Source organism: Mycteria americana, chromosome 2, assembly GCF_035582795.1.
Source record: "Mycteria americana isolate JAX WOST 10 ecotype Jacksonville Zoo and Gardens chromosome 2, USCA_MyAme_1.0, whole genome shotgun sequence".
Lineage (NCBI taxonomy): Eukaryota > Metazoa > Chordata > Aves > Ciconiiformes > Ciconiidae > Mycteria > Mycteria americana.
The window spans coordinates 104,270,639-104,291,267 of NC_134366.1; the positions used below are offsets into that span (position 1 = coordinate 104,270,639).

General features: G+C 41.4%; 1 protein-coding gene across 1 annotated transcript in view; it reads left to right on the plus strand.

Moving 5' to 3' along the window:
* LOC142406728 (sodium-dependent neutral amino acid transporter B(0)AT3-like) overlaps nucleotides 1-19,772 on the plus strand; it is a 29,599-nt gene extending 9,827 nt beyond the window's left edge. Inside the window, exons 3-12 of the mRNA XM_075495665.1 lie at nucleotides 437-574; nucleotides 5,580-5,761; nucleotides 6,154-6,264; nucleotides 11,509-11,621; nucleotides 11,908-12,036; nucleotides 12,649-12,805; nucleotides 14,450-14,654; nucleotides 16,234-16,393; nucleotides 18,208-18,370; nucleotides 19,560-19,772. Of these exons, the coding sequence (XP_075351780.1) occupies nucleotides 437-574; nucleotides 5,580-5,761; nucleotides 6,154-6,264; nucleotides 11,509-11,621; nucleotides 11,908-12,036; nucleotides 12,649-12,805; nucleotides 14,450-14,654; nucleotides 16,234-16,393; nucleotides 18,208-18,370; nucleotides 19,560-19,772 (1,571 nt within the window). The remainder of the gene's footprint in view (nucleotides 1-436; nucleotides 575-5,579; nucleotides 5,762-6,153; nucleotides 6,265-11,508; nucleotides 11,622-11,907; nucleotides 12,037-12,648; nucleotides 12,806-14,449; nucleotides 14,655-16,233; nucleotides 16,394-18,207; nucleotides 18,371-19,559) is intronic.
* Nucleotides 19,773-20,629: the final 857 nt, after the last annotated feature.

Below are 20,629 nucleotides of genomic sequence, written 5' to 3' on the forward strand. Positions count from 1 at the left end.
GTGGAGTTGCTATTCTTCCTCCCTTATTGTAGGAGCAAACCAGTTACCAGTGTAGGGCGTACGTGCGTGATTTGGGACAAGAGTGCCCTCATGCAGCTATAGCGTGCTGTGAAACTTCAGTCTCCTTTGGTGTCTGCTATTAAAGTTGTCCCATGTTGTAGAAAACTATGTATTATATACCAGAGCAAAGATTTCAACCCTAATCTTCTATGTAAGTAGGGAGTGTCAGCCTTCGTGGAGCAGGGCTGGTGAGCTGGGGGACTGTGCACCACTGTTTGGCTGCTCAGGTCACAAATGCCCATCTTTCATGTGAAAATCTCAGGGGGGGAAAGAGAAAATCTTGAAAAACTAGGAAACGTGAGCTTCTAAGAGCAAGTGCTGTGACTGATAATTTTTTCCAAAGCTTTTCTAAGCTGAGATCTTGTGCTTTCTGCAGGGCTTGGTTCGTGGATGGTGTCGGTTCTGGTGAGCTTATACTACAACACCGTTTTAACCTGGGTGATGTGGTATTTCATAAACTCCTTCCAAGAACCTCTTCCTTGGAGTGTTTGTCCTCTAAATGAAAACAGAACAGGTAACTACCACTTCGAGCATCACTGCTAGCAAAAGGAGGATCACAAACGTCACAGCCTGGAGGCTAGCAAGGGGAAAAGAAAAGTTTTGGGGTTTTATGCTTGTGCTATGATACAAATACCTGTCTGAAAGAGTGTCCTCTGCTGACTACGGAGAAATAGTCCTTTATCAAGACACACGTGTCTGTTATCATAAACTACGTATCAAGACATGTGAGATTGTTAGCATAATTAAGAACCAAATTTATGACTACATCTTTCAGTAACTGCTTTAAATGAGACTTTTGAGTTTTCGTTAGGTGGTGATGCATTGCTTATGACTCATAACAAGCTCTTATAGAAATCTTTCAGCTCATTTGCCATGATGTGCTGACAAAGATCAGCTGAGTTGCCAGAGCAGGAAACACAACCCTACTGGAGAACTTTCGTTTCTGCCTGTAGATTGCCGAGACTACTTTTACACATCCAACAAGACAGCTTGCTAGAGCAGCTAACCAAGAAACCCCTGAGAAGAGAACCCACACTTGATTTGGCCCTGAGTTGCGGCACAAGACCTGGTTTGTTTTCTTGTCAAAAAGCTATGAGAGCAATGATAGCCTACTCAAATTCATCATCCTCACAGGAACAACAAAAGCCAGAAAGTCCATGACCCCTTTTGCTTGATTTCAAAATAGGAAATGAACTAACAGTGTTTAAAAAAAAAAAAAAAGGGAGCAACTAAATAAGCAAAACGCTTTTGAGGTAGCAGAGAAAGTACTTAAAGAGGGAATCTTTGAGGTTCAGACCAAATTGACACTACCCATTACAAAACTTTTCGTAAGACCAAAGACAGACAGTGTACCTAAGCAGGATAAGGAAGAGTGCTCTCAGTTCTTTAAAATGATTTTCCAGCTTTCTTTTCTGTTCAGAGCATGAGAGACAACAAGTTCCAGCGCAGAGCAAGAAACATAATGTGAGTAAGAGGCTAAGAAAAAAGACAAGACAGAGCAGAAGTCAACGTTCTTTTGGAGACCTTAGGACTATTCTAGAGTAGGAAGACAATTAGACATCCCCCATTTTTGTTACAGAAGTAGAGAAACGTATTTGGGCCTTAAGAAATAGGATTCTTTCATTTCTCAGGATACAGATGTCCCAACTAGTGAGCTAAACATTTTCCAAACCTGCTTTGGATATCAACTTTTTAATCAAATAGTTTGGTATACAAACCCCTGCATTTTTAGTTAAGCATCTCTTAGAAAATATTGAAGAGTCCTTTAAGGATGGATTTTTCAATACCAGTGCCAAGATGGGAAGAACCTGCACTTCTCCATCACGATTGCAATGCTTTCTCCAGGGAGCTGCTTCCCAAGTGAGGCAAGTAGCAGCTGTTCCCATCCACCAGGCTTAGCCGAAAGTAGACTAAAATGGCATTATTTCAGGCTCACGTACTTAAGCTGGGACCAAAGGGAAGAGCAGCAAAGCTTTTTACTACATAGCTCATTACTCATACACCCTGCTACAACCCACAGGCTTTCATTCAACAGCCAGAGACTGTATTCAGAGGTAACTGGGATTGCGCCGGTCAGCGTATGTCCGGGTGCACGTCTGATTCTTTTCATTCAGAGCTGAGGGAAGGACACCAGCAAGTCTGAGTACACGAGCGTCCTCATACACTGAAAGAGGATCGCCAGCTTCAGGTGTAATGACATCTCAGTGGCAACCCCACTTTCAAGCGTAAATTTGTAACTGGAACGTCACTTGGCTAAATCAGTACATCACATACCTGCAAGTTACTTCATTCTCCACCTTGCAGTCTCGCCAGAGCAAGTTTTGTTTGAAAAGTTTCATAAAGCCACAGTGACCACAATCAACCATCCTCATCTCCTTCAGCCTTTTGCCAGCTAGGCCAGGTTGCCCAGCATTTAGCCCAGAGTTGAGGTCAAGATTTTGCCACTACTTATTCAGGTCACTTTTCTTGCTTTTCAAAGGTAGATGCCCTAACTCTTTGCTAGAATTTCTGTAGTATCTCAAGACTTACAAACCAGGAATCTCCTCTGCTGTCTCTGCTAGGATTTGCTGCACCTATTCAATTAAAAATGTATCACTTGTAATTATTTCTAATGTAAACTGCATTTTCCAGTCCATTTTTTACTACTTGGCAGTCCTGTTATGGCTCTGTTTTACAGAAGAATAAGAGCAAAACGTTGATTTACCAATACTACCATTTTTACATTAGAAATAACAATTTTATGATGTCTTTTGTCAGGGTTTCTTTTGCTCTTTTAAAAGATCTTCCTGTTGTCTTCAGCCTAGCTAGGGCTGACGGCTCTGCACCCCAGGGTCAGGTGGCAGGGGGTCCTCTCCTGCTGCTGGGGCACCATGCCACAAACCTCTCCGAGAAGGGCTCCTTGGTCAGTCCTTCCTCGGTCAGTCCTTCCTCGGTCAGTCCTTCCTCGGTCAGTCCTTCCTCGGTCAGTCCTCTCTCGGTCAGTCCTCTCTCGGTCAGTCCTCTCTCGGTCAGTCCTCTCTCGGTCAGTCCTTCCTCCCAAACGACAGCAGAAGGACCGCAGCCACTATCTCTTCCAGAGGCTGGAGGGCTGCGAGTCGAGGATGGAAGAGCGACATGCTTTGCTTCCTCCTCTAGTTGAAAATACTTGAATTAACATCTCTTGCACAACAAGAAACTCCCTAAAAGAAAAGGAATTTATCAGGGCAAAAAGCGAACCAAATTCAATTCGCCAGCGAGATCAGGGAGCTGGCCGCAGCATGCTTCCCCGCTGCAGCCCCGGGGCAAGGAACTCGGAGGATCCCCGAGCTCTGCTTAGTGGTTTGATTACCACGTTGTTGATTCGTTTGTTTTCGGGGTTTTGTTGTGAATGGTGGCCGCTTCAGAAGCCAGTGAAAGGTCACAAGAGAAGGGAGAAAAGGGCCAGTCTGAGCTTGATTGAACAGGCTGGCATTTCATACAACAGGAAAAAATTCAAAATGGAGGGAGGATTTGTTTCTGGTACCCTCAGGATTATCTTCCTAAAATATATCATCATGCCCAGCTCTCGAGTTTACACAGGAGAATAAGGGAAGTTTCCTGTAGCCACTTACCTCGTTCAGCCACCTCAAACTTACTACCAGTAAATGCAGCATCAGGATGTTGCTGAAATGCAGCATTTTATCATTCTCCTGCCCGCAGACGTGCTCTTTCCCTTCGTAGAGTCACGACGGGATGACCGACTGACCCTTCCATACAAGCAGAATGAGCCGTCCCTTCTCCGGTCTGGGCTATCAGCCATTCATGGCAGGAGAGCGGCAAACTGCCCTGCGTGAGCTGCTCTGCTCAGTGCGTTAGGTAATCCGAGCAGGAGCCGACGGCCGAAGCTAACGGGACTTGAAATTGGGGAAGGAGGGGAAAAAAAAAGCTATGCTAAACTTGAGTGGGATTGCCTGCAAAACAGCAGCTTCAGCAGGAGACACTGCAAGAAAGCTAGCGTGCTCTCCTAGCAGAGGAACAGATGCATTCAGGTCTCAGCAGGCAGGGAAAGGGAAAGGGGAAAGAGCTCTCCCAGCCTTGGTGTGCGCCGGACCTCCTGCTTACAGGGATTGCTATCAGTGCCGCCTCTGTGGGCTCGGTGCTGTGTAACAAATGCACAGGGAAACGCACAGGGCTGCCTCGTGGTCTTCGGGACACACCTGATCCTGGCTAGGAGCAAAGGCAGGAGCAGCAGCGCCCAGAGAACTCGGGTTTCCAGCTAAAGAGAAGAGGTCAGTGGGTTTCCTGAAGATCCTCTGTCAACCTCCTCTTCAGGCATTTAGGTTGCCCGTGGGCAGAGGGGTGAGCACGGGTCATGGCATACGTCGCGTCCCCTGTTCCCTCTTCTGCAGGCGCAGAGACTGCCTGGAGAGTGCCCGCTCCCCCGGGCGCAGGTGCCCAAGGTTCCTGCTCACAGAAGTCCTGGAAACGTGAACCAAAGAGGCTGATGCCTGGGTCTTGCCCCGCTACAGGGCCATGACATAGCCAGGGGATCCAGGGCTTAGATGTATCCTCAGGTGCTGGAATCTTGTTACGGCTCCACCAACTTCTAGACGTATAGCTGCCATGGTTTAACCCCAGCCGGCAACTAAGCCCCACGCAGCCGCTCGCTCACTCCCCCCTGGTGGGATGGGGGAGAGAATTGGAAGGGTAAAAGTGAGAAAACTCGTGGGTTGAGATAAAGACAGTTTAATAGGGAAAGCAAAAGCCGCGCACACAAGCAAAGCAAAGCAAGGAATTCATTCACTACTTCCCATGGGCAGGCAGGTGTTCAGCCATCTCCAGGAAAGCAGGGCTCCATCACGCGTAACGGTTACCTGGGAAGACAAACGCCATCACTCCAAACGTTCCCCCCTTCCTTCTTCTTCCCCAGCTTTATCTGCTGAGCATGACATCGTATGGTATGGAATAGCCCTTTGGTCAGTTGGGGTCAGCTGTCCCAGCCGTGTCCCCTCCCAGCTTCTTGTGCACCTGGCAGAGCATGGGAAGCTGAAAAGTCCTTGAGTTAGTATAAGCACTCCTTAGCAACAACTAAAACATCCCTGTGTTATCAACACTGTTTTCAGCACGAATCCAAAACGTAGCCCTATACTAGCTACTCTAAAGAAAATTAACTCTATCTCAGCCAAAACCAGGACAATAGCTAAAAGATTTCATAATTTCAAATTCCACCGCAATTACAGTTTAGATTTTACCTTGCACTCTGTATGACAGCTCTTCTAGTTAGAAAGTTATCACCTGTAGAAATACTGGTGATGTTCTGGTGAAGGTCTCATGTAAGTCTTGCAGTCTCAGCCTGCCATGACAGAGTTTGTCTTGCTGGACATGACAGACAGTGCAGAAAGGCCAGTTCAGCCCATCTCTGTATTTGCCTTGGCTGCCTACAAGAGACAGCCCTGCCCCTCTCCATTAGCGTAAAGTATTGCTTCCTAACCATACAGTGAGTGGGAAAAATATTCCCAATTTTAAAATTTATTCTTACGCTTGCCACATTTTTTTTCCAGGGCTCAACGAAGAATGTTACGAAAGTACTGCAGTAAATTATTTTTGGTACAGGAAAACCTTGAACATAACACCGGATGTCACTGAGAGTGGCGCGTTACAGTGGTGGCTCATTTTGTGCTTAGCAACTTGCTGGGCAATTGTCTATCTCTGCACCATCCGAGGAATTGAAACCACAGGAAAGGTACGGAAAGGATAGAGAAGTGCATTTTCCCACACTTTGGATCTTGCTCTCCAGATACTGAGTTTCCCCACCAAGGAAAGCCTTCCCCATTTACCACACTAGCACCATTTCAGTGTGCTGCTTGTCCAAAAAAGTGATAACAGCGGTACAGGTGGCTTAAAGGGACACTTCTTTTCCATTGCAAATGCTTCTGCCCTACCAGTCTCCCCACACACAGTTTTAAGAACAATTTTGTTACAAGTATGTTCTGCAAAAGCGCATTCTGCTTCTTGTGAAGATGGCCACGTTCATCTGTAGCTGTCTTATCTAATATTATTAGGATTGTATGTTGCAATAACTTAAATAGGATTTATCGATATTATTGTCAGTAACTGTCTGTCTTCTTACTTTAGGCAATTTATGTAACAGCAATATTTCCTTACCTGGTCCTAACTATATTCCTTATTCACGGACTCAGTCTACCGGGAGCCACTGATGGTCTGGCTTACCTCTTCACCCCTAACGTAAGTATTGCTGCTATAGTCAGAAATACTATTTTTCCTTTTTCTCCCCCTCAGATCTCATACTGTATATTCGTTTTCCAGCAATTCCTGATCTAGCTCCCTATCCAAGAGCTCAGTTAAGCTCTTTTTTCTGAGATGAAGTGATTTAGTATTTTAATATACTTTAGCAAGAAAAGAAGCAGCAAAGTATTTAACAGTTCAGTAATAAGCATATCAGAAAATATTGGAAAATTGAGTATAAGTATGTGCCTCGGTCTTGAATGTGTAAGTGAAACTGATGCACTTCACGAACAGAATCACCTCTCTTTTACATGACAAAGAAGGGATTTCCCTGCCAACGCTACAGAATTTACCCAACTTTAATCTTTTAAGAATTCAGAAGGAAAAATGACTGAGGAATTACACAGCAAAATGATTTTTTTTTTTTTTAAGGTTGAAAATAATTTTCTCCTACCCCTGTTTCTCCATAGCTGAAGTTTCCCCCCCGCTGCAGCTGTCCCTAAAAGACAGAACTGCTGGAGAATGCCCCTCTCCCATTTTTTCTCATCTTCTCAAAGGGACAGGAGTCCCAGATCCCTCCATATGCTAGCCATTTCAGAAGGACCTTAGTGGCCTTCCCAAATGCAAATTGTCCCACCAAGTGGTTGCTATCAACCGTAGGTTCCTCACAGCTCTGCCTTCGTGCTAAAAAGCTCCATAAAGCGGTGAGTGTAGAGGAGGAAGAGCAGCACCCACTGACAGATGGTCTCGGAGCATCCTCTGTCTCCGCAGCCGCAGCAGCAGCACGGGGTATTTCCCTTTCCCTTCCTACAACAGGAACACAGGCATCAAGGAAAACATAAGCCAAGAAGCCCAGAAATACATTACATGCCAGCCTGGAAAGGGACAACAGCAAGAGAAAGCTCAGATGAGACACCTCAATTATCCTTCCCCCTGCAAACCCAGTGGCACAGGCACCCATCTGAATGCTGTCAGAGCTCAAAAAGGACAACCTCGTTCTTTACAGGACATCAGGACATGCACTTGCATTTTTGTAGGGCCCAGACAGGACGATAAATGCTTGGTGCAATGTCTTGATGAAGAAAGCAGATTAGACAACGCAACCAGAACAGGGCTTGGCCTGTTGTCGTTTGGGCTCAGCCTGGCTGTCAGGTTTCTCTGGAAGAGCTCAGGCATCTTCGGGACTTACAATCATTGCACAGTGAACTTAATGCAAAAACTAGATCTGTGTGTATTCACAAAGCCTAGAGGTATTGCAGTGCTGAGGGGGAGCAGATCATCATAAAAGAAGAGCCGGATGGTTTTGTAGACTGGTGCCAGAAGTCAGTGAAAATCCAGCTGCAATCAACCTGCAGTTAATGATTAGTCGGTTTGAGGAAGCAGATCCCTGGGGACATCCTTGAAGAGTCATCTGAAGATGGTTTTGGTGATGAAACTATGTTCTTATCTACAAACATGGAAAAGCTGATGCAACAGCCTGGTAAGTAATATCGGCTATAGGTGTTGCTATTGCATAGAAAGTTATAGTTTAAGACAGAGAGATGGCTTTGTTAAACTAACATACCAACTGCTATGGAGGATTTGGGCACTTCAAGGACTTCAAAAAGACAGTAAGCATACAACTGCAACATTTCCTTTCTCTCTTCTTGCCCTTAGCCCACAACTCCAGTACCAGTACTGCCTTTTCTGTTAGCCTGTTTAATGAGGAACTATTCCCACCACTGCCATCAGTAAATACATGCGTTTTTCTTGTTACGCTGCCCCGCAGGGGATGTCCCAAAGTGAGCGTACAGGGGGGTTGTTGGTTTGTGGGGGTTTTTTTGGCAAAGATTTACCTGGCCCACTCAGATCACATTAGCTTACAAAACTGTAAAGCGTATTTAAGTGTGTGCTGTTTTCTTCTTTTTTCCCCTGTGTTTTTGCAGGAAGCTTGTAAAGTTTTAGCAAAATAAAGCAAGAATTAGCTCACCTACTGCCTGTTTCAGCTTGCTTTAAAAAAAAAAAAAAAAAAATCAACCTTCTTGACACTCTCCACTCATTGGAGGCAATCTTTTCCAACTTTTTCCCAATTTTGCAGTGCAGCAGAAATTGTAGTTTCTCTGTAATAGCTGCTACATCCACTTTCTGGTAACTGTTACACCTCACTGTTGTTTTTGAAAATCTGTGAAAGAAAGTAATACCTAGTGCTAAAAGTCACATCTTACCCAGTTTCAACATCATAATCACCCAAGTGAATTTAATTTTTTTTTTCCAAACCACCATTGTTTAAGTTTATTCACTTTCCAAGTTTGTATTTTAGTTCTCATTAATAAATATCACAAATAATAACTGCATGCGTATGGATTTTAAATGTGGCAGGCTGTGGTTTTATTTTCATGCAGAAATACATAGTCGGCTTTTTGCCATCTGACACACCTTCACACCTTACATTCTAGAACAAATAATGATTATTTCTTTTCATTGACTTTCAGACATGGAGAAGTCTGACTATTTACTCACCCTCCCTAAATCTTTGGCTACCTGGAAAGTGAAGCAGCCAAGAAAACAAAGCAGATACTGAAGTTACACTCACAGGCACTTGAGGGGAAGGCAGAAGTTGTACAAAGATGAAACAACACAGGAGCTGGACAGAGACTTTTGAAAGGTTCTTGGGAAAAAAAAAAAAATCAGAGGCAGCAGAAAAGGGATCTCATCAAGCATCAGCAATGGTCTCTACACAGTTCAGCTTCTGTGGACATCTGTGTCGGCTCAGGAGCACAAATGCTTCCTTCTCCAGTCTCTTTCACATCTGAAAGAGCTTTAGAGACTGTAAACATTTGGGGGTTCTCTGGCAATGAACAATTCCAGGAACTTGGTTGGGCAACTGATGCCTGCACCCAGAGCTCTGCAGCTATTTAACAAGCAGTGAGGATAGCCAAGAAAAAGGCAGGACAGGCACCAGATCCTCTATCACACAGGCAATTTGTAATTTTTCCCTCTATTTTGCAGTTTAGTTTTACACTTGATATATTGCTGTGAATGGACACTTAAAACTCCTTTCAGGGTACCTGGTCTGTCCATATGGTTTCTGGTACTAAGGAGGACAAAAGCATTATCTTAATGAACTGCTGTCTTTAAGTGCAGTATTACTTGTTGGCCACTTGCTTATGAGAAAAGCAATAGCTGTTTTTACACCAAAATTACACATCACAGGGATCCCAGTATTTTTTAATTTTGTTTTAACAAAGTTGCTGTCTGTGTTTCATGTGTTCAAGTATCCAAACATCTCACTGCACAAGGGGGAGCAATTATGCTTCCTTTCCCCATTACACCCGTGTTCATTCATTAAAATTCTGGTTGTATATCTTCATCTGCACGTTTCTAGCTTCAGCACATTTTTTTCTTCTGAAGACACACTCATGAAATCTGTATGTCATATTACTGAAAATATAAAATAACATTTAGATTCATAATTATGAATCATTAAGCATTGCCACGGCATGCTTGCCTGTCCACTATTTCTTCAAGTTTGGGGGTTGATTAGTATCTTTTAAAGTCAATAAATGCATTGCATCTAGCACCAAACTAAACTATCTCCAGACTCATTTGCCATAGTCCCCGGTTAGAAAGCCAGACTTGTCCCAGTCGCATCTATCAGCACTGACGCTGACTTGACAGCACTTAATCAAACTGTGAAGGCCACGCAGCAATGCGAACGCTGAGTTTCTGCACTGCAACAGCAATCTAGTTCTGCACCTGCACAAGGTCCTACCAGTGAGCACCCTGGCATTGGAGGGTTTGCTTATGACCTTTCAAAATAAACCTCTAGAAAGGTTTGCCTAAGCTGAAGCATTTCAGCCAGTAATGGTTACACATATCTGCTTGCTATGCTGTGTTGTACGAAGCGTTATGCCAGTTCTGCTGTGCTCAAAGCGCTGGCATACTTGTGGAGAAAGCATCTGCAGTAATGGGATTCACTGCATCCATCCACACTGAGGTGAACCCCTTATTCTCGCTCTTCAAGCTCAGCCCAGCTTCAGAGAAAGCCAAAACGCTATTAAGGGTCTTTTGGCATACTTACCTCTCATTCCTACAAATGCTCCTAGTAGGATCATTCCTACAAATGTTCAATGCCACGTACTAGGATCAATAGCACAGGCACATAGATAACACAGAAAACGCACAATTTGCCCTGCGTGACTAGGATGCAGATTTGACCCAGCCTGATGTAAGACAAAGTGAAATACCCTACAGCCCCAGTATTACTTTTGGGCCAGCTGGTTTTTAAAACACTCATTCTTAACTAATACTGGTTTCTAGTCCCCCTACTTGATAACGTGTCAGAAAGTAAGTCACCTGGTAGGGTATGAATATAACACGCCACTTCTGAGTGGAGTGTTTCTGCAAGAAAATAGTATTTAATGAGCACATTTACTTTTTGCATATTACTTATGTTTTATCTTTTTCCTTTAGACTGATTTTAACGGTACAATTCCTTCTCAGTGCAGCTATTTAAAATTGCATATTATTCTCTGTAATCCAACAATCACTGACTTTTTAATTTAGCTTCCTCTTCATGTCACCCTTACATCAAAATTCAAATTTCACTCTGCCAGTTTCTCCTTTTCCCTTATTTATCCTATGTTGCCCTTCTATCTATTATTGCTGTTTTCACAGTTCTTCGAATCAAAGATGCTCTTTTTAATGAATATCCTTTTCTTGTCTGCTTGGGCTTTTAGTGTTTGGGGGGGTTTTTTGGTGTTTTTTTGTTTGTTTGTTTTTTGGGGTTTTTGGGGGGCTATTTTTTTGGTAAACCGAATTTGGAAAGCTATGGAATCACTTTGTGTCTTAAAACAATAAAGGTTTAGTATTTTTTATACAGTTTTAGGCAGATAATATTCTTAAACTGTAAATTATCCAGTATGTGGATTAACAAAAAGAAATAAATTGAGGAAAAATGTCATGTACTATGCCTATTGTGCGCCTAATGCCTATCATTTAGAAACACATTTTTATCATCAGACAGAAGAGATGTACAATGAAACAGATTCTATAATTACTACATACACTTAAATAGACCAAATTATGTCTTCAGAAACACCTGCTTTACTGACATCTTTTGTACTAATTTCCATTTTCAGTGTATTTAGATGGCAACACAACTCACAATTTCCGAAGTGAAATAAGATATGAGCTATGAGAACTGGGTGAGAAAAAGAAATTTTAATTTAAGCCTAATACATACATTTATTCCAATTATTTCAGCTGAGCACTTTGAAAAATCCCCGTGTATGGCTTGATGCAGCTACCCAGATTTTCTTCTCTCTCTCTTTGGCTTTTGGAGGGCTTATTGCATTCTCAAGCTACAATCCACCAAAGTAAGTAGAACTACAGCCTTTAAAAATTGGCTAAATTCTTGCTGCATTTTGTGCAATTTTCTAAAATTTTCAAAACTCTTTCCTTAGGATATTTATACAGAATCTTAATTTTTCTAAAGGATCTTAACAGCTGCTGTCTTTCTAAAAGGCCAAATAGATTTTCTAACGGGGGGGGGTGGGGTGGGGTGTCTAAAAAAATTAATTGTTTGCAGAAATACCCGAGAGAATCACAGAGAAAATACTGCCTTCTTTTTAGTCGCTTCACTTGTTCAAATACTATTTCTAGAAATGACTGTGAAAAGGATGCTGTGACAGTAGCACTTGTGAACAGCGTGACATCCCTCTACGCTTCCATCCCGGTCTTTTCTGTTTTGGGGTTTAAAGCAACCACAGGCTACTGGGACTGCTTGGACAGGTGAGAAACTTGCATTTCCAGTGTTATACTGTAGTTTCAACACCTACATAGATAATGCGTTACTTGAAAAACATGCATTTAGAGAATTTGTTTTCATTAAAAAGGAAAAGCATCTGTATGGAGAAGTCTAACATAAAAATAGAAAGTATTATGGCACTCACGCAAGAATGATCAGGGGTAGCATTTGTAAGAAGCAAGACAAGTTATACAACAATCCATCGCAAGTAGTGCATCAGGGATCACATCTCAATCTCAGACTAGCATTAGTAGTTAAAAAAAGACACCTTTTCCTCTTCCACCAGATTCACTAAGTTATTAAACACAAGTGGTGGAAATGGTCTGGAGAGCCGATAAAATAAAAATAGAAATGTTTTAGAGACTACATCCGCATAAAGCACTCAGAGTTTGTATCTGAAAGAGAAGACATTAAACAGTCTGAATATTTTCTCCTATTTTATATATGAGTCCTCATTTAATATTTTCCTTTAAATTCTAAATAACAGCACAGAAAGTAAACACCACTTTCTATTAATATCTGAATACATGGCATAGCATTTCCAGCCACGTCATCTGCAAACGTTTAAACTAATGATATGTTGGCTTCTCTGGCAGGAACATTATCAGTATCATCAATGAATTTGATCTTCCGGAAGAAAGCATCATGCGACAGAACTATACAGCCTGGATTAGTTTCCTAAATTCATCGTATCCAGAAAAAATTGCTGGACTCAAACTGAAAAGCTGTGACCTTCAAGAATTTCTTGATCAGGTACCATAATTGCTTTCAACAAAGTAACCCTTAAACAAAATATGTAGAAGGACTGGTATCTTCCTTTTTCTGATACTTTACTCTACTTGTAATGAATATATTATATATAATCATGAAACAAAACAATTTTTCAAAATCTGAAATAACAACACTGCTGTAGGACAGTCTGAACTCAAAGGTGTCTGGTACGGCATGCAAAATTACACATTATTATGACAAAACTAATCTTCAAAGGTGCTCCTACCTGGAGTCTACCATGGACACTAGGTTCAGTCCTACTTTGGTTTACAGGAATAAGCACAACAGAGGAAACACATCTAGCCAAAAGATGATAGAAAAAGGATGCTGAATGGGAGTTTCCTAAATCCTATTTAGGAAAGTATATATATATTAAAAAAAAAAAAAAAATCTATTAAAATGTTTAACTGTTTGCCTTCAATCACATATATGACCTCCAGGAAGGTATCTTATCTTGTCTTCTCTTTTATCTTCCTTTCCCCATCTTTCTATTCCCTCTTGTCCTCTCCCTTTTATTTTTCCCCCTCTCTGCACAGGATCTCACCAATATTTTAATTTTCTCTCCCCCTCCCCCCTGCCAAAATACATCATGATCCTCTCCCTTTCCTTCTTTTCCAATCATCCTAAAACATTTCCCCTATCACTAAACACAGATGTTTCTTCTCTGTTTACTTCTCCAACCTCATTCCACTTGGTCCAGTGATCCCACCCAGTCCTGTAAGTCTCATTTACTACTCACCCATTTGTACTCCCTTGTTACAAGTCCTTACCACCTAATGAGAAAAGAATAGGACCACGATTGGAGGAGAGAATAACAAAAAAAGGAGCTTGAGAAAAAAAAAAATCAAATCTTAGGACAAAAGGGCGGACATATTTGCTAGAGACAGAGTGTGCTAATGCATGATAGCCTTAACACACAACGGTGATGAAAGGCTACTTTACTCACATGATGGAGAATTCCAAGGACAACATTCCAGCCCTGACACGAGTTTTGTTTTCTGTTTTGTCTAGCTTCCTCTGATGGCACCCATTTCTGATTTACGGTTTGACATATTTTACTTCTGAATTAGAGCAACATTAGCATTTTTCAATGCTTAGATTTAAAGATCCTTGTCCTTGGGAGACGGAATTAATAAATTTGGCTGAAATTGGGGTTTTCCCTATTAGCCTTTTCTGCCCTGGTAATTATGGGTATTTTTGTGATCAACAATTCACCAACTCTCTTCCTGCTAGATGGCAGCCATATCCTTATTTACATCTTTTTCTTTCCAGCAGCTATTACATCATAGATTTTTTAAAAGAACATATTTAAGATGGTATTGGCAAAACAATTGCTATTTCAATTACGACTCTCAGATCTGCTTTACTCTGGACCCATCTCTCTGTGCAAGCTAAAATTCTGCTCTATGATTGTCTACATATCTCTGCTAGACCATTTAAAATTAAAATCCCCACAAACACTCCCCACTCCCCACTTTCTCAACTGCTGGCTGCCACAGAGCCCCACAGGCTGACCAGCACCCTTGACTCCAGGGAAGGACAGAAGTGTGTTAGAATTCTATATGCATGAGAAACTACATTTACGCCATTATAATGCGTATTTTTATCTGTTTGTGAATTCTGCAGAGTGTATCGGGAACTGGCTTGGCTTTCATCATTTTCACTCAAGCCATCATTCTAATGCCAGGCTCCCAGGCCTGGGCCATCCTGTTTTTCATAATGTTGTTCAGCTTGGGCCTTTCTTCTATGTTTGGGAACATCGAGGGAGTCTTCACTCCTCTTCTAGAGCTTCAAATTATATCTAAATCAATACCCAAAGAGCTATTATCTGGTAAGGTATTTGCGTTGCTTTGTTGAAAGAAGGTGGCTTCTTTATAGATGCACAAACTACCAACTGCTTAAGAAATATCATAGAGGGATTAAGGATTTGTAATATTACCTTAGCTATATCATAGTGTTAGTAAGGGCAGTGGATTGTGTTTGCAGAAGATAAGCACATAGATGAGGTAGCAGTTATGGCAGAAGCTGTCCGATGACAGTATTATATTGCCCTTGCCAGTTTTCTTCTTAGCTTGTTAAATTGCTATTCCTGGAGTCAAGTTCACTCTGAACTGTTGTAGACATCAGGAAGAGCCTTGTCTTCACTTAAGCCTTTCGCACCAAAACAAGTCACTTTAAGGCAACCAGTGACATCAGCCGGTCTGCCATAACCCCCTGCGCACGAACTTACCACATTGTCACAACTGTAAGATAGGTCATTCACCCCTATTTCATTCAGGTTTATGCTGCTACAGGTTATTTCACATTTACTGTGAACACGCCAGAGTAGAAAATTACCACTTGGGAACTGAGGAATGAGTGTGTGTGATCCTGTTCTTGCACCAAAACCGGAATCTTTTCAACCAGAGACAGTTACTGAACCCAACCTGCTCCTCAAGAACCAGACTCAGTGAGAGTCTGAGAGATCCTACTGCGAAATCGGTCTAGAAACATTTCTGGCAGTTTTAAGTAATGCATTAACACTTCTGCAATGTGCCCTTTTAAATTCTTACGGGGAATATTGCTGTCATGCCTTTTTTAGAGTCTTCCTATAGCATCTAAATTATATCCTTCTCATTTTACAACTTTTTATGTAGAAACAAATTTATTTACAACTTGATGAGGTAACCATATCATTTTAAAATAGATTTTCCAATTGTGAATTTTTTTTTTTAAAAAAAGTCTGGAGCCAATTTTACGCAGCACTGAACCAAAGGCCATCTCAAGAGTCAGAAGCAATTAGTAACACAGCACAAGGTCATACAAATTGATTTGCAGCCCATGTCTCCATCCAGCAACATTTTCCCTCCTTCCCACTTTTTCTCTCAATTATCCCAAATCCGTATCTTGGCTAGAGGGAAACTGTACAGAAGTGTGGTGAAACCTAAACCATACACGCCAGGACATAAGGGACATACACATTGTAGCTCTGGGCCCTTTGAGGAAATGGGGGACAGAAATGCAGGGAGCCCTTATACTTCTCAGGTGCCAGCTGCCTGTGCTTTGAGCCTATAACTGCATGGAAATGAGGGCACTGGAAACTCACTACATTAGTCAAAAATTACCATAGGGCAATAGCATAGCACAGCCCAGGCTATCTGCTGGAAATACTAACAACTGAAGGATGCTCTGAGTCACACGAGTGCATTCCTCCTCCAACAGAGTAGTGCCTCTTGGCCAACACACCGGAGAAAACTGAGTTTGGGAAGTGATATTAGCTCCCCTAAGGAAAAAACAGCTTGTTGTAGCTCTGTAGAGGGAGAGAGAATAAAAAAAATCACTAGAACAAGAGCAAAAATAATTTAGAACAAAAATACACTTACCAAGTTCAGTTCAGTACTCCAGTAACAAAGATACCTTTTTTCCTTCAGGTATAATATGTCTTTCTTGCTTCCTCATTGCTCTGTGTTTTACGCTGGGTTCGGGGAGTTATTGGATTGACATTTTTGACAGCTATGCAGGCTCGTTGCCTCTTCTAGTCATCGCTTTCTTTGAAGTGATTGGGGTTGCGTATGTCTATAAAATTAAAAGGTACGTTGGAAACAGATGGAACTTTTTTCCTCATAAGAGACAAATGCATTTTCCTCTCAATCCATGTATGTTACATACAGATATACAATATTAACTTATTTCTGTAGCACGTACCAGTTCTGTGAATGTAGTTATCATTCTTTGCTTCAAGTCTCCTATATTTGTAAAACAGGAAGGATAATCTCTGCATAGCACTTACGGAAGGGGGATCCTAAGTTTAAAGCTAGAAAGCCAACAACCACTGTAGTTCTTTGGCCAAGAGGACTTACACCATCTTTCAAATATCCTCCTGTTACTGCCCTTTTGTTTTATATACTCTTGTATTTTTTGTTTATCATTATTTTTTCCCCTCAAACTTCATAGTAAGCAACATGTAGAAACTCCCCCATGTTAAAAGACTCAACCTGTGTGCTGAGAATCTCTGCAGTCATGGACACTAATTAAATTCACTCTTCAGTTTAAAAGCTTTCCTACATCCCTTGTAACTGTAAATGCCAGAAACCATATCTCATTTTGATTTAGAATAAACCTGCCTTCTCTACTCAGGGCCCTTCCAGTCCAGAAATTTCCCCAATTCTCAACAAAGACTAATCTTTTCCCCTCTATAATTTACTCAGTTACATGTTGGGACTTCACCTTTCCAATTCTTACTCTGACACTGGCACCATGAAGGTCCTGATTTTTTGTGGATCAGTTTGTACACTGTATAGGTAATGAACTCACGTTTGGCCAGTGCTGTGGCATATCAAGGTGTTTCAGTATCATCCCAACTTAAGTCTTACCATAGGCTATGATTTTAAAAATAAGAAATTGAAGAAAAAAGTCTTCCTCAGTTACAGCTGAAGTCCCTGCATTAAATTTTTTAGATCCACTGTTAAGATCCTTGGAGCATTTCCCACGTTAAATGGTGATAACTCCCAGCCTATATCATCCTAAACAATTTCACACATCCCTCTTGCTGCACATACAGCTAGCCTCAATCTTCCATGATGCAGAAGTAGCAATAAAATCTGGTTTCACACGCTACAACAGACTCTGGATTCCACAGCACCTGTATGTTCTCTGTTGTGTGAGTAGACATATACTTTTTCCTCTTTGTTACTATGGGATACAAGCATAGTCAAATCACTTTTTCCTAGTTCTCAAGAGAATTTCTAATATCTTCAATTAGATTAACAGAATTGAAGACAAAGCTGGTGTTCGAACACAGTCAAAAATCACAATTCCTATTCCAGATTACAGAACTCTTTCCAACTTTATAGATACAGGTTATCATGTAACTATCAAACCCAGAACCATCTATATACTGCCCATTCAATGTACAAAACGGTACGAGGTATACGTAAAAGATAGCTCCATGTCCAAACAACTGCCATTACTGACTGCAGAGGACGCTGGCTCAGGTTGCAATAATTTTGTCCCTGACCTGATTTGATTCATTTGGTGCTGGTTAATTCAGACTTCTTACTAACAAGCTATGTTTGTTCCCTTGGCAATTTTGTCTTTTTTAAAATGTTTGAATAGTTCTACAGAACTGCTGTAATATTTGCATCACTTATTTGTACTTAGAAACCTTAGACTAGGTGCTCAGGTAATGTAAACTGACAATGTAGACTGATCATTCATCCCTGGTACGGATCAATAAAGACCTACTTTATTGACTCTATTATTTACTTAAGTCTATAGTAAGTTATTAAAGAAGGGTATGGAATAGAAAAGATTTAGGGAGCTGTACCATGTGTTTAAAACTTATAGAAAAATACGAAAAAGTGAAACTGTTACCACATCACCATAAACATGCCTCCTCTTAAAAGGTTCAGTAAAGATGTCAAATGGATGACTGGACGAAAACCCAATTTCTACTGGCAGATCACATGGAGGTTTATTAGCCCTCTGCTCCTGCTAATTGTCTTCGTGGCCTTTGTGACTCTTCAGATACAGAAGCCACCGAGCTATGCAGCCTGGAACCCTAAATATGTATGTTCCCAAATATTTTCTAAACTTTTAGTAAATGTAAGAGTTGTATACTTTTCTCCCTTACCAGATCCTTTAAAATCATTGCTACCTGCTGCTTACTGACATAATGCAGCCTGAAGTGATGCAATGCTCAGAATGAGAAGGCTCCAGTATGCACACAGGTTACGAGGTTACACATACTGAAATGCCTTCCTGTGAACTTGCCCTCTTCTTGAGAAGACCCACATATGCCATGCTCCATATTTCTTTTGGATGTGCGTAATGCAGAGAACTGTTGAAGTAAAATGTCTCACAGAGACTCCAAACCTACAGGGGGTTCAGAGGTGGAACAAATGCATGAGCAGAGCTTTAGAGCTGCGTAACAGATGCTGGGGATGAAAACATTTCTCAGTGAGAATTACTAATAGCAGTAGGGCCCTGATGAATATATGAATATGTAACTTTGACAGGAACAGTGTTGGCTAATTCAGCACCCAAGAGGTGTCGATGCTGAGAACATTTGATCTGGATGGCACTGGCTCACGTCAGTTGCAGTTTCTTGGATATTTCTCAAATACACGCTGCATAGGGGTTTGAAGATCGATTCTGGCCTTAAACTGCACAAGGATTGCAGTCACCCTCACAGAAAGGCGTCAACCTTCATAGTATAAATATACACATGGACTGGTACCTCAAGGAAAAGCTCTTTGTTCCCAAAAGTACATACACCAGCAGTGTATCCTCCAAACACCATTATGTATCTATCATCCCAAAATAAAACTCATAGCCATGGACTTGCAGAAATTGCATCATCATCATTCCCTCCAAATCTCTCAAGTAAATCTTTCCTGTTTGGCAAAGATCATGCTTGGTAATTGCTGAAACCAGGTAAGCTTTGAGTACTTACAAGAATAATCAGAGCTTAACCAAGGGAGGGTGAAAGTTTGATAACTCTTTGGGCAACCCCTGCATCCCTAGGAGTATCTCACACTTCCAGCTATAAATCTTGGAAACTATAAAACATTTACAGCCATCTTTAGACCCACGAGAAGGGTATACAGAGGGCATGGCCACTGAATGCTATTGTAGAGCAAGAGTAAAACTTTTGCTATCCTTACTAGAACAGCATAGGAAAATGCATATGGAAATCATAGTGAAACGTAATGGTACCTACCAATTATTTCTTTTGTTTGCTTTTTTATCTCTACAGGAAGGCTTCCCTATGAAAGAGGAGAGAGTCTATCCACCTTGGGTACTGGCCATCTGTGTGCTGCTAGCTGTCCTTCCCTGTGTGTTTGTACCTCTGGTAGCACTCTTCCATCTGATCAAACGAATGCGCAGAAGCAAGCACCCAAGCTTGGTACCACCAGAAGTGTTTTCATGTCAGGGGGCTAATAGCAACTTTTGTCATCCAAAAGAATAAATACCCATTGCATCTGTCTGTAAGCAAAAATAAGACAGCCTTTGTTAGACATGATTAGCTGTAGTATGGTATCATCCAACCAACCTGGTTTATGCAGTTCATATGCTTACAGCCAATCACTAGCACTCTATAAACAGAGCTGCTGTGTCTCCTTTATTTTCAACCAATTCCACAACAGTTATATTAATCTTGTCCCTCCTACAGCCTGTCCTGAATCCTACATACCGACCAAGTACCAGCCCCATTGCTTTAACGCTTTTCATGCATTACCAGCTTCATGTGTCTCTCCAGCCAGACTTCAAACTTGGAAAGCCTGCTAGTTATTGCACGTGTCCTCTGTCTTCCTTCACTTCTCTTTTAAATAAACAGTCTGTTCCTAAGGATCAGCAACATAAAAATTGAAACACAAGCACCTACAGTTTCATTCAGAGTTTCATTCATTCACATGACCCCCCCTCTGAGAGATGTAGAATGGAAGCTCTTGAAGAGCAAGGACTCCTCTTGCCCACTACACTCTACTTTTTGCAAATCCCTATATGCATTTAAATAGCAGTTATTTTATGATTCTTTCATATTCCCAAGCATTGCAAGGAGCAAAAATAAAACATCAGCAGTTAAAAGAATGTACATTAAGTAAATCTTGAGTAATTAATTTTGCACAAATCTCTTACCTTAGCAGATTCCAGAATTTACGCTAGTGGAAAATAGCGTGAAAACAGATGTCCCCAGTTTTTCCCCTTAATTTCTCATACTAAACACAGTAACTGAATACTGTAATAAAAGTGCAGATGTATGGAAGCCTCTCGGTGAGCTGCAACCTTACATGACATGACAATGAAGTTAATCGTTACTTAAAA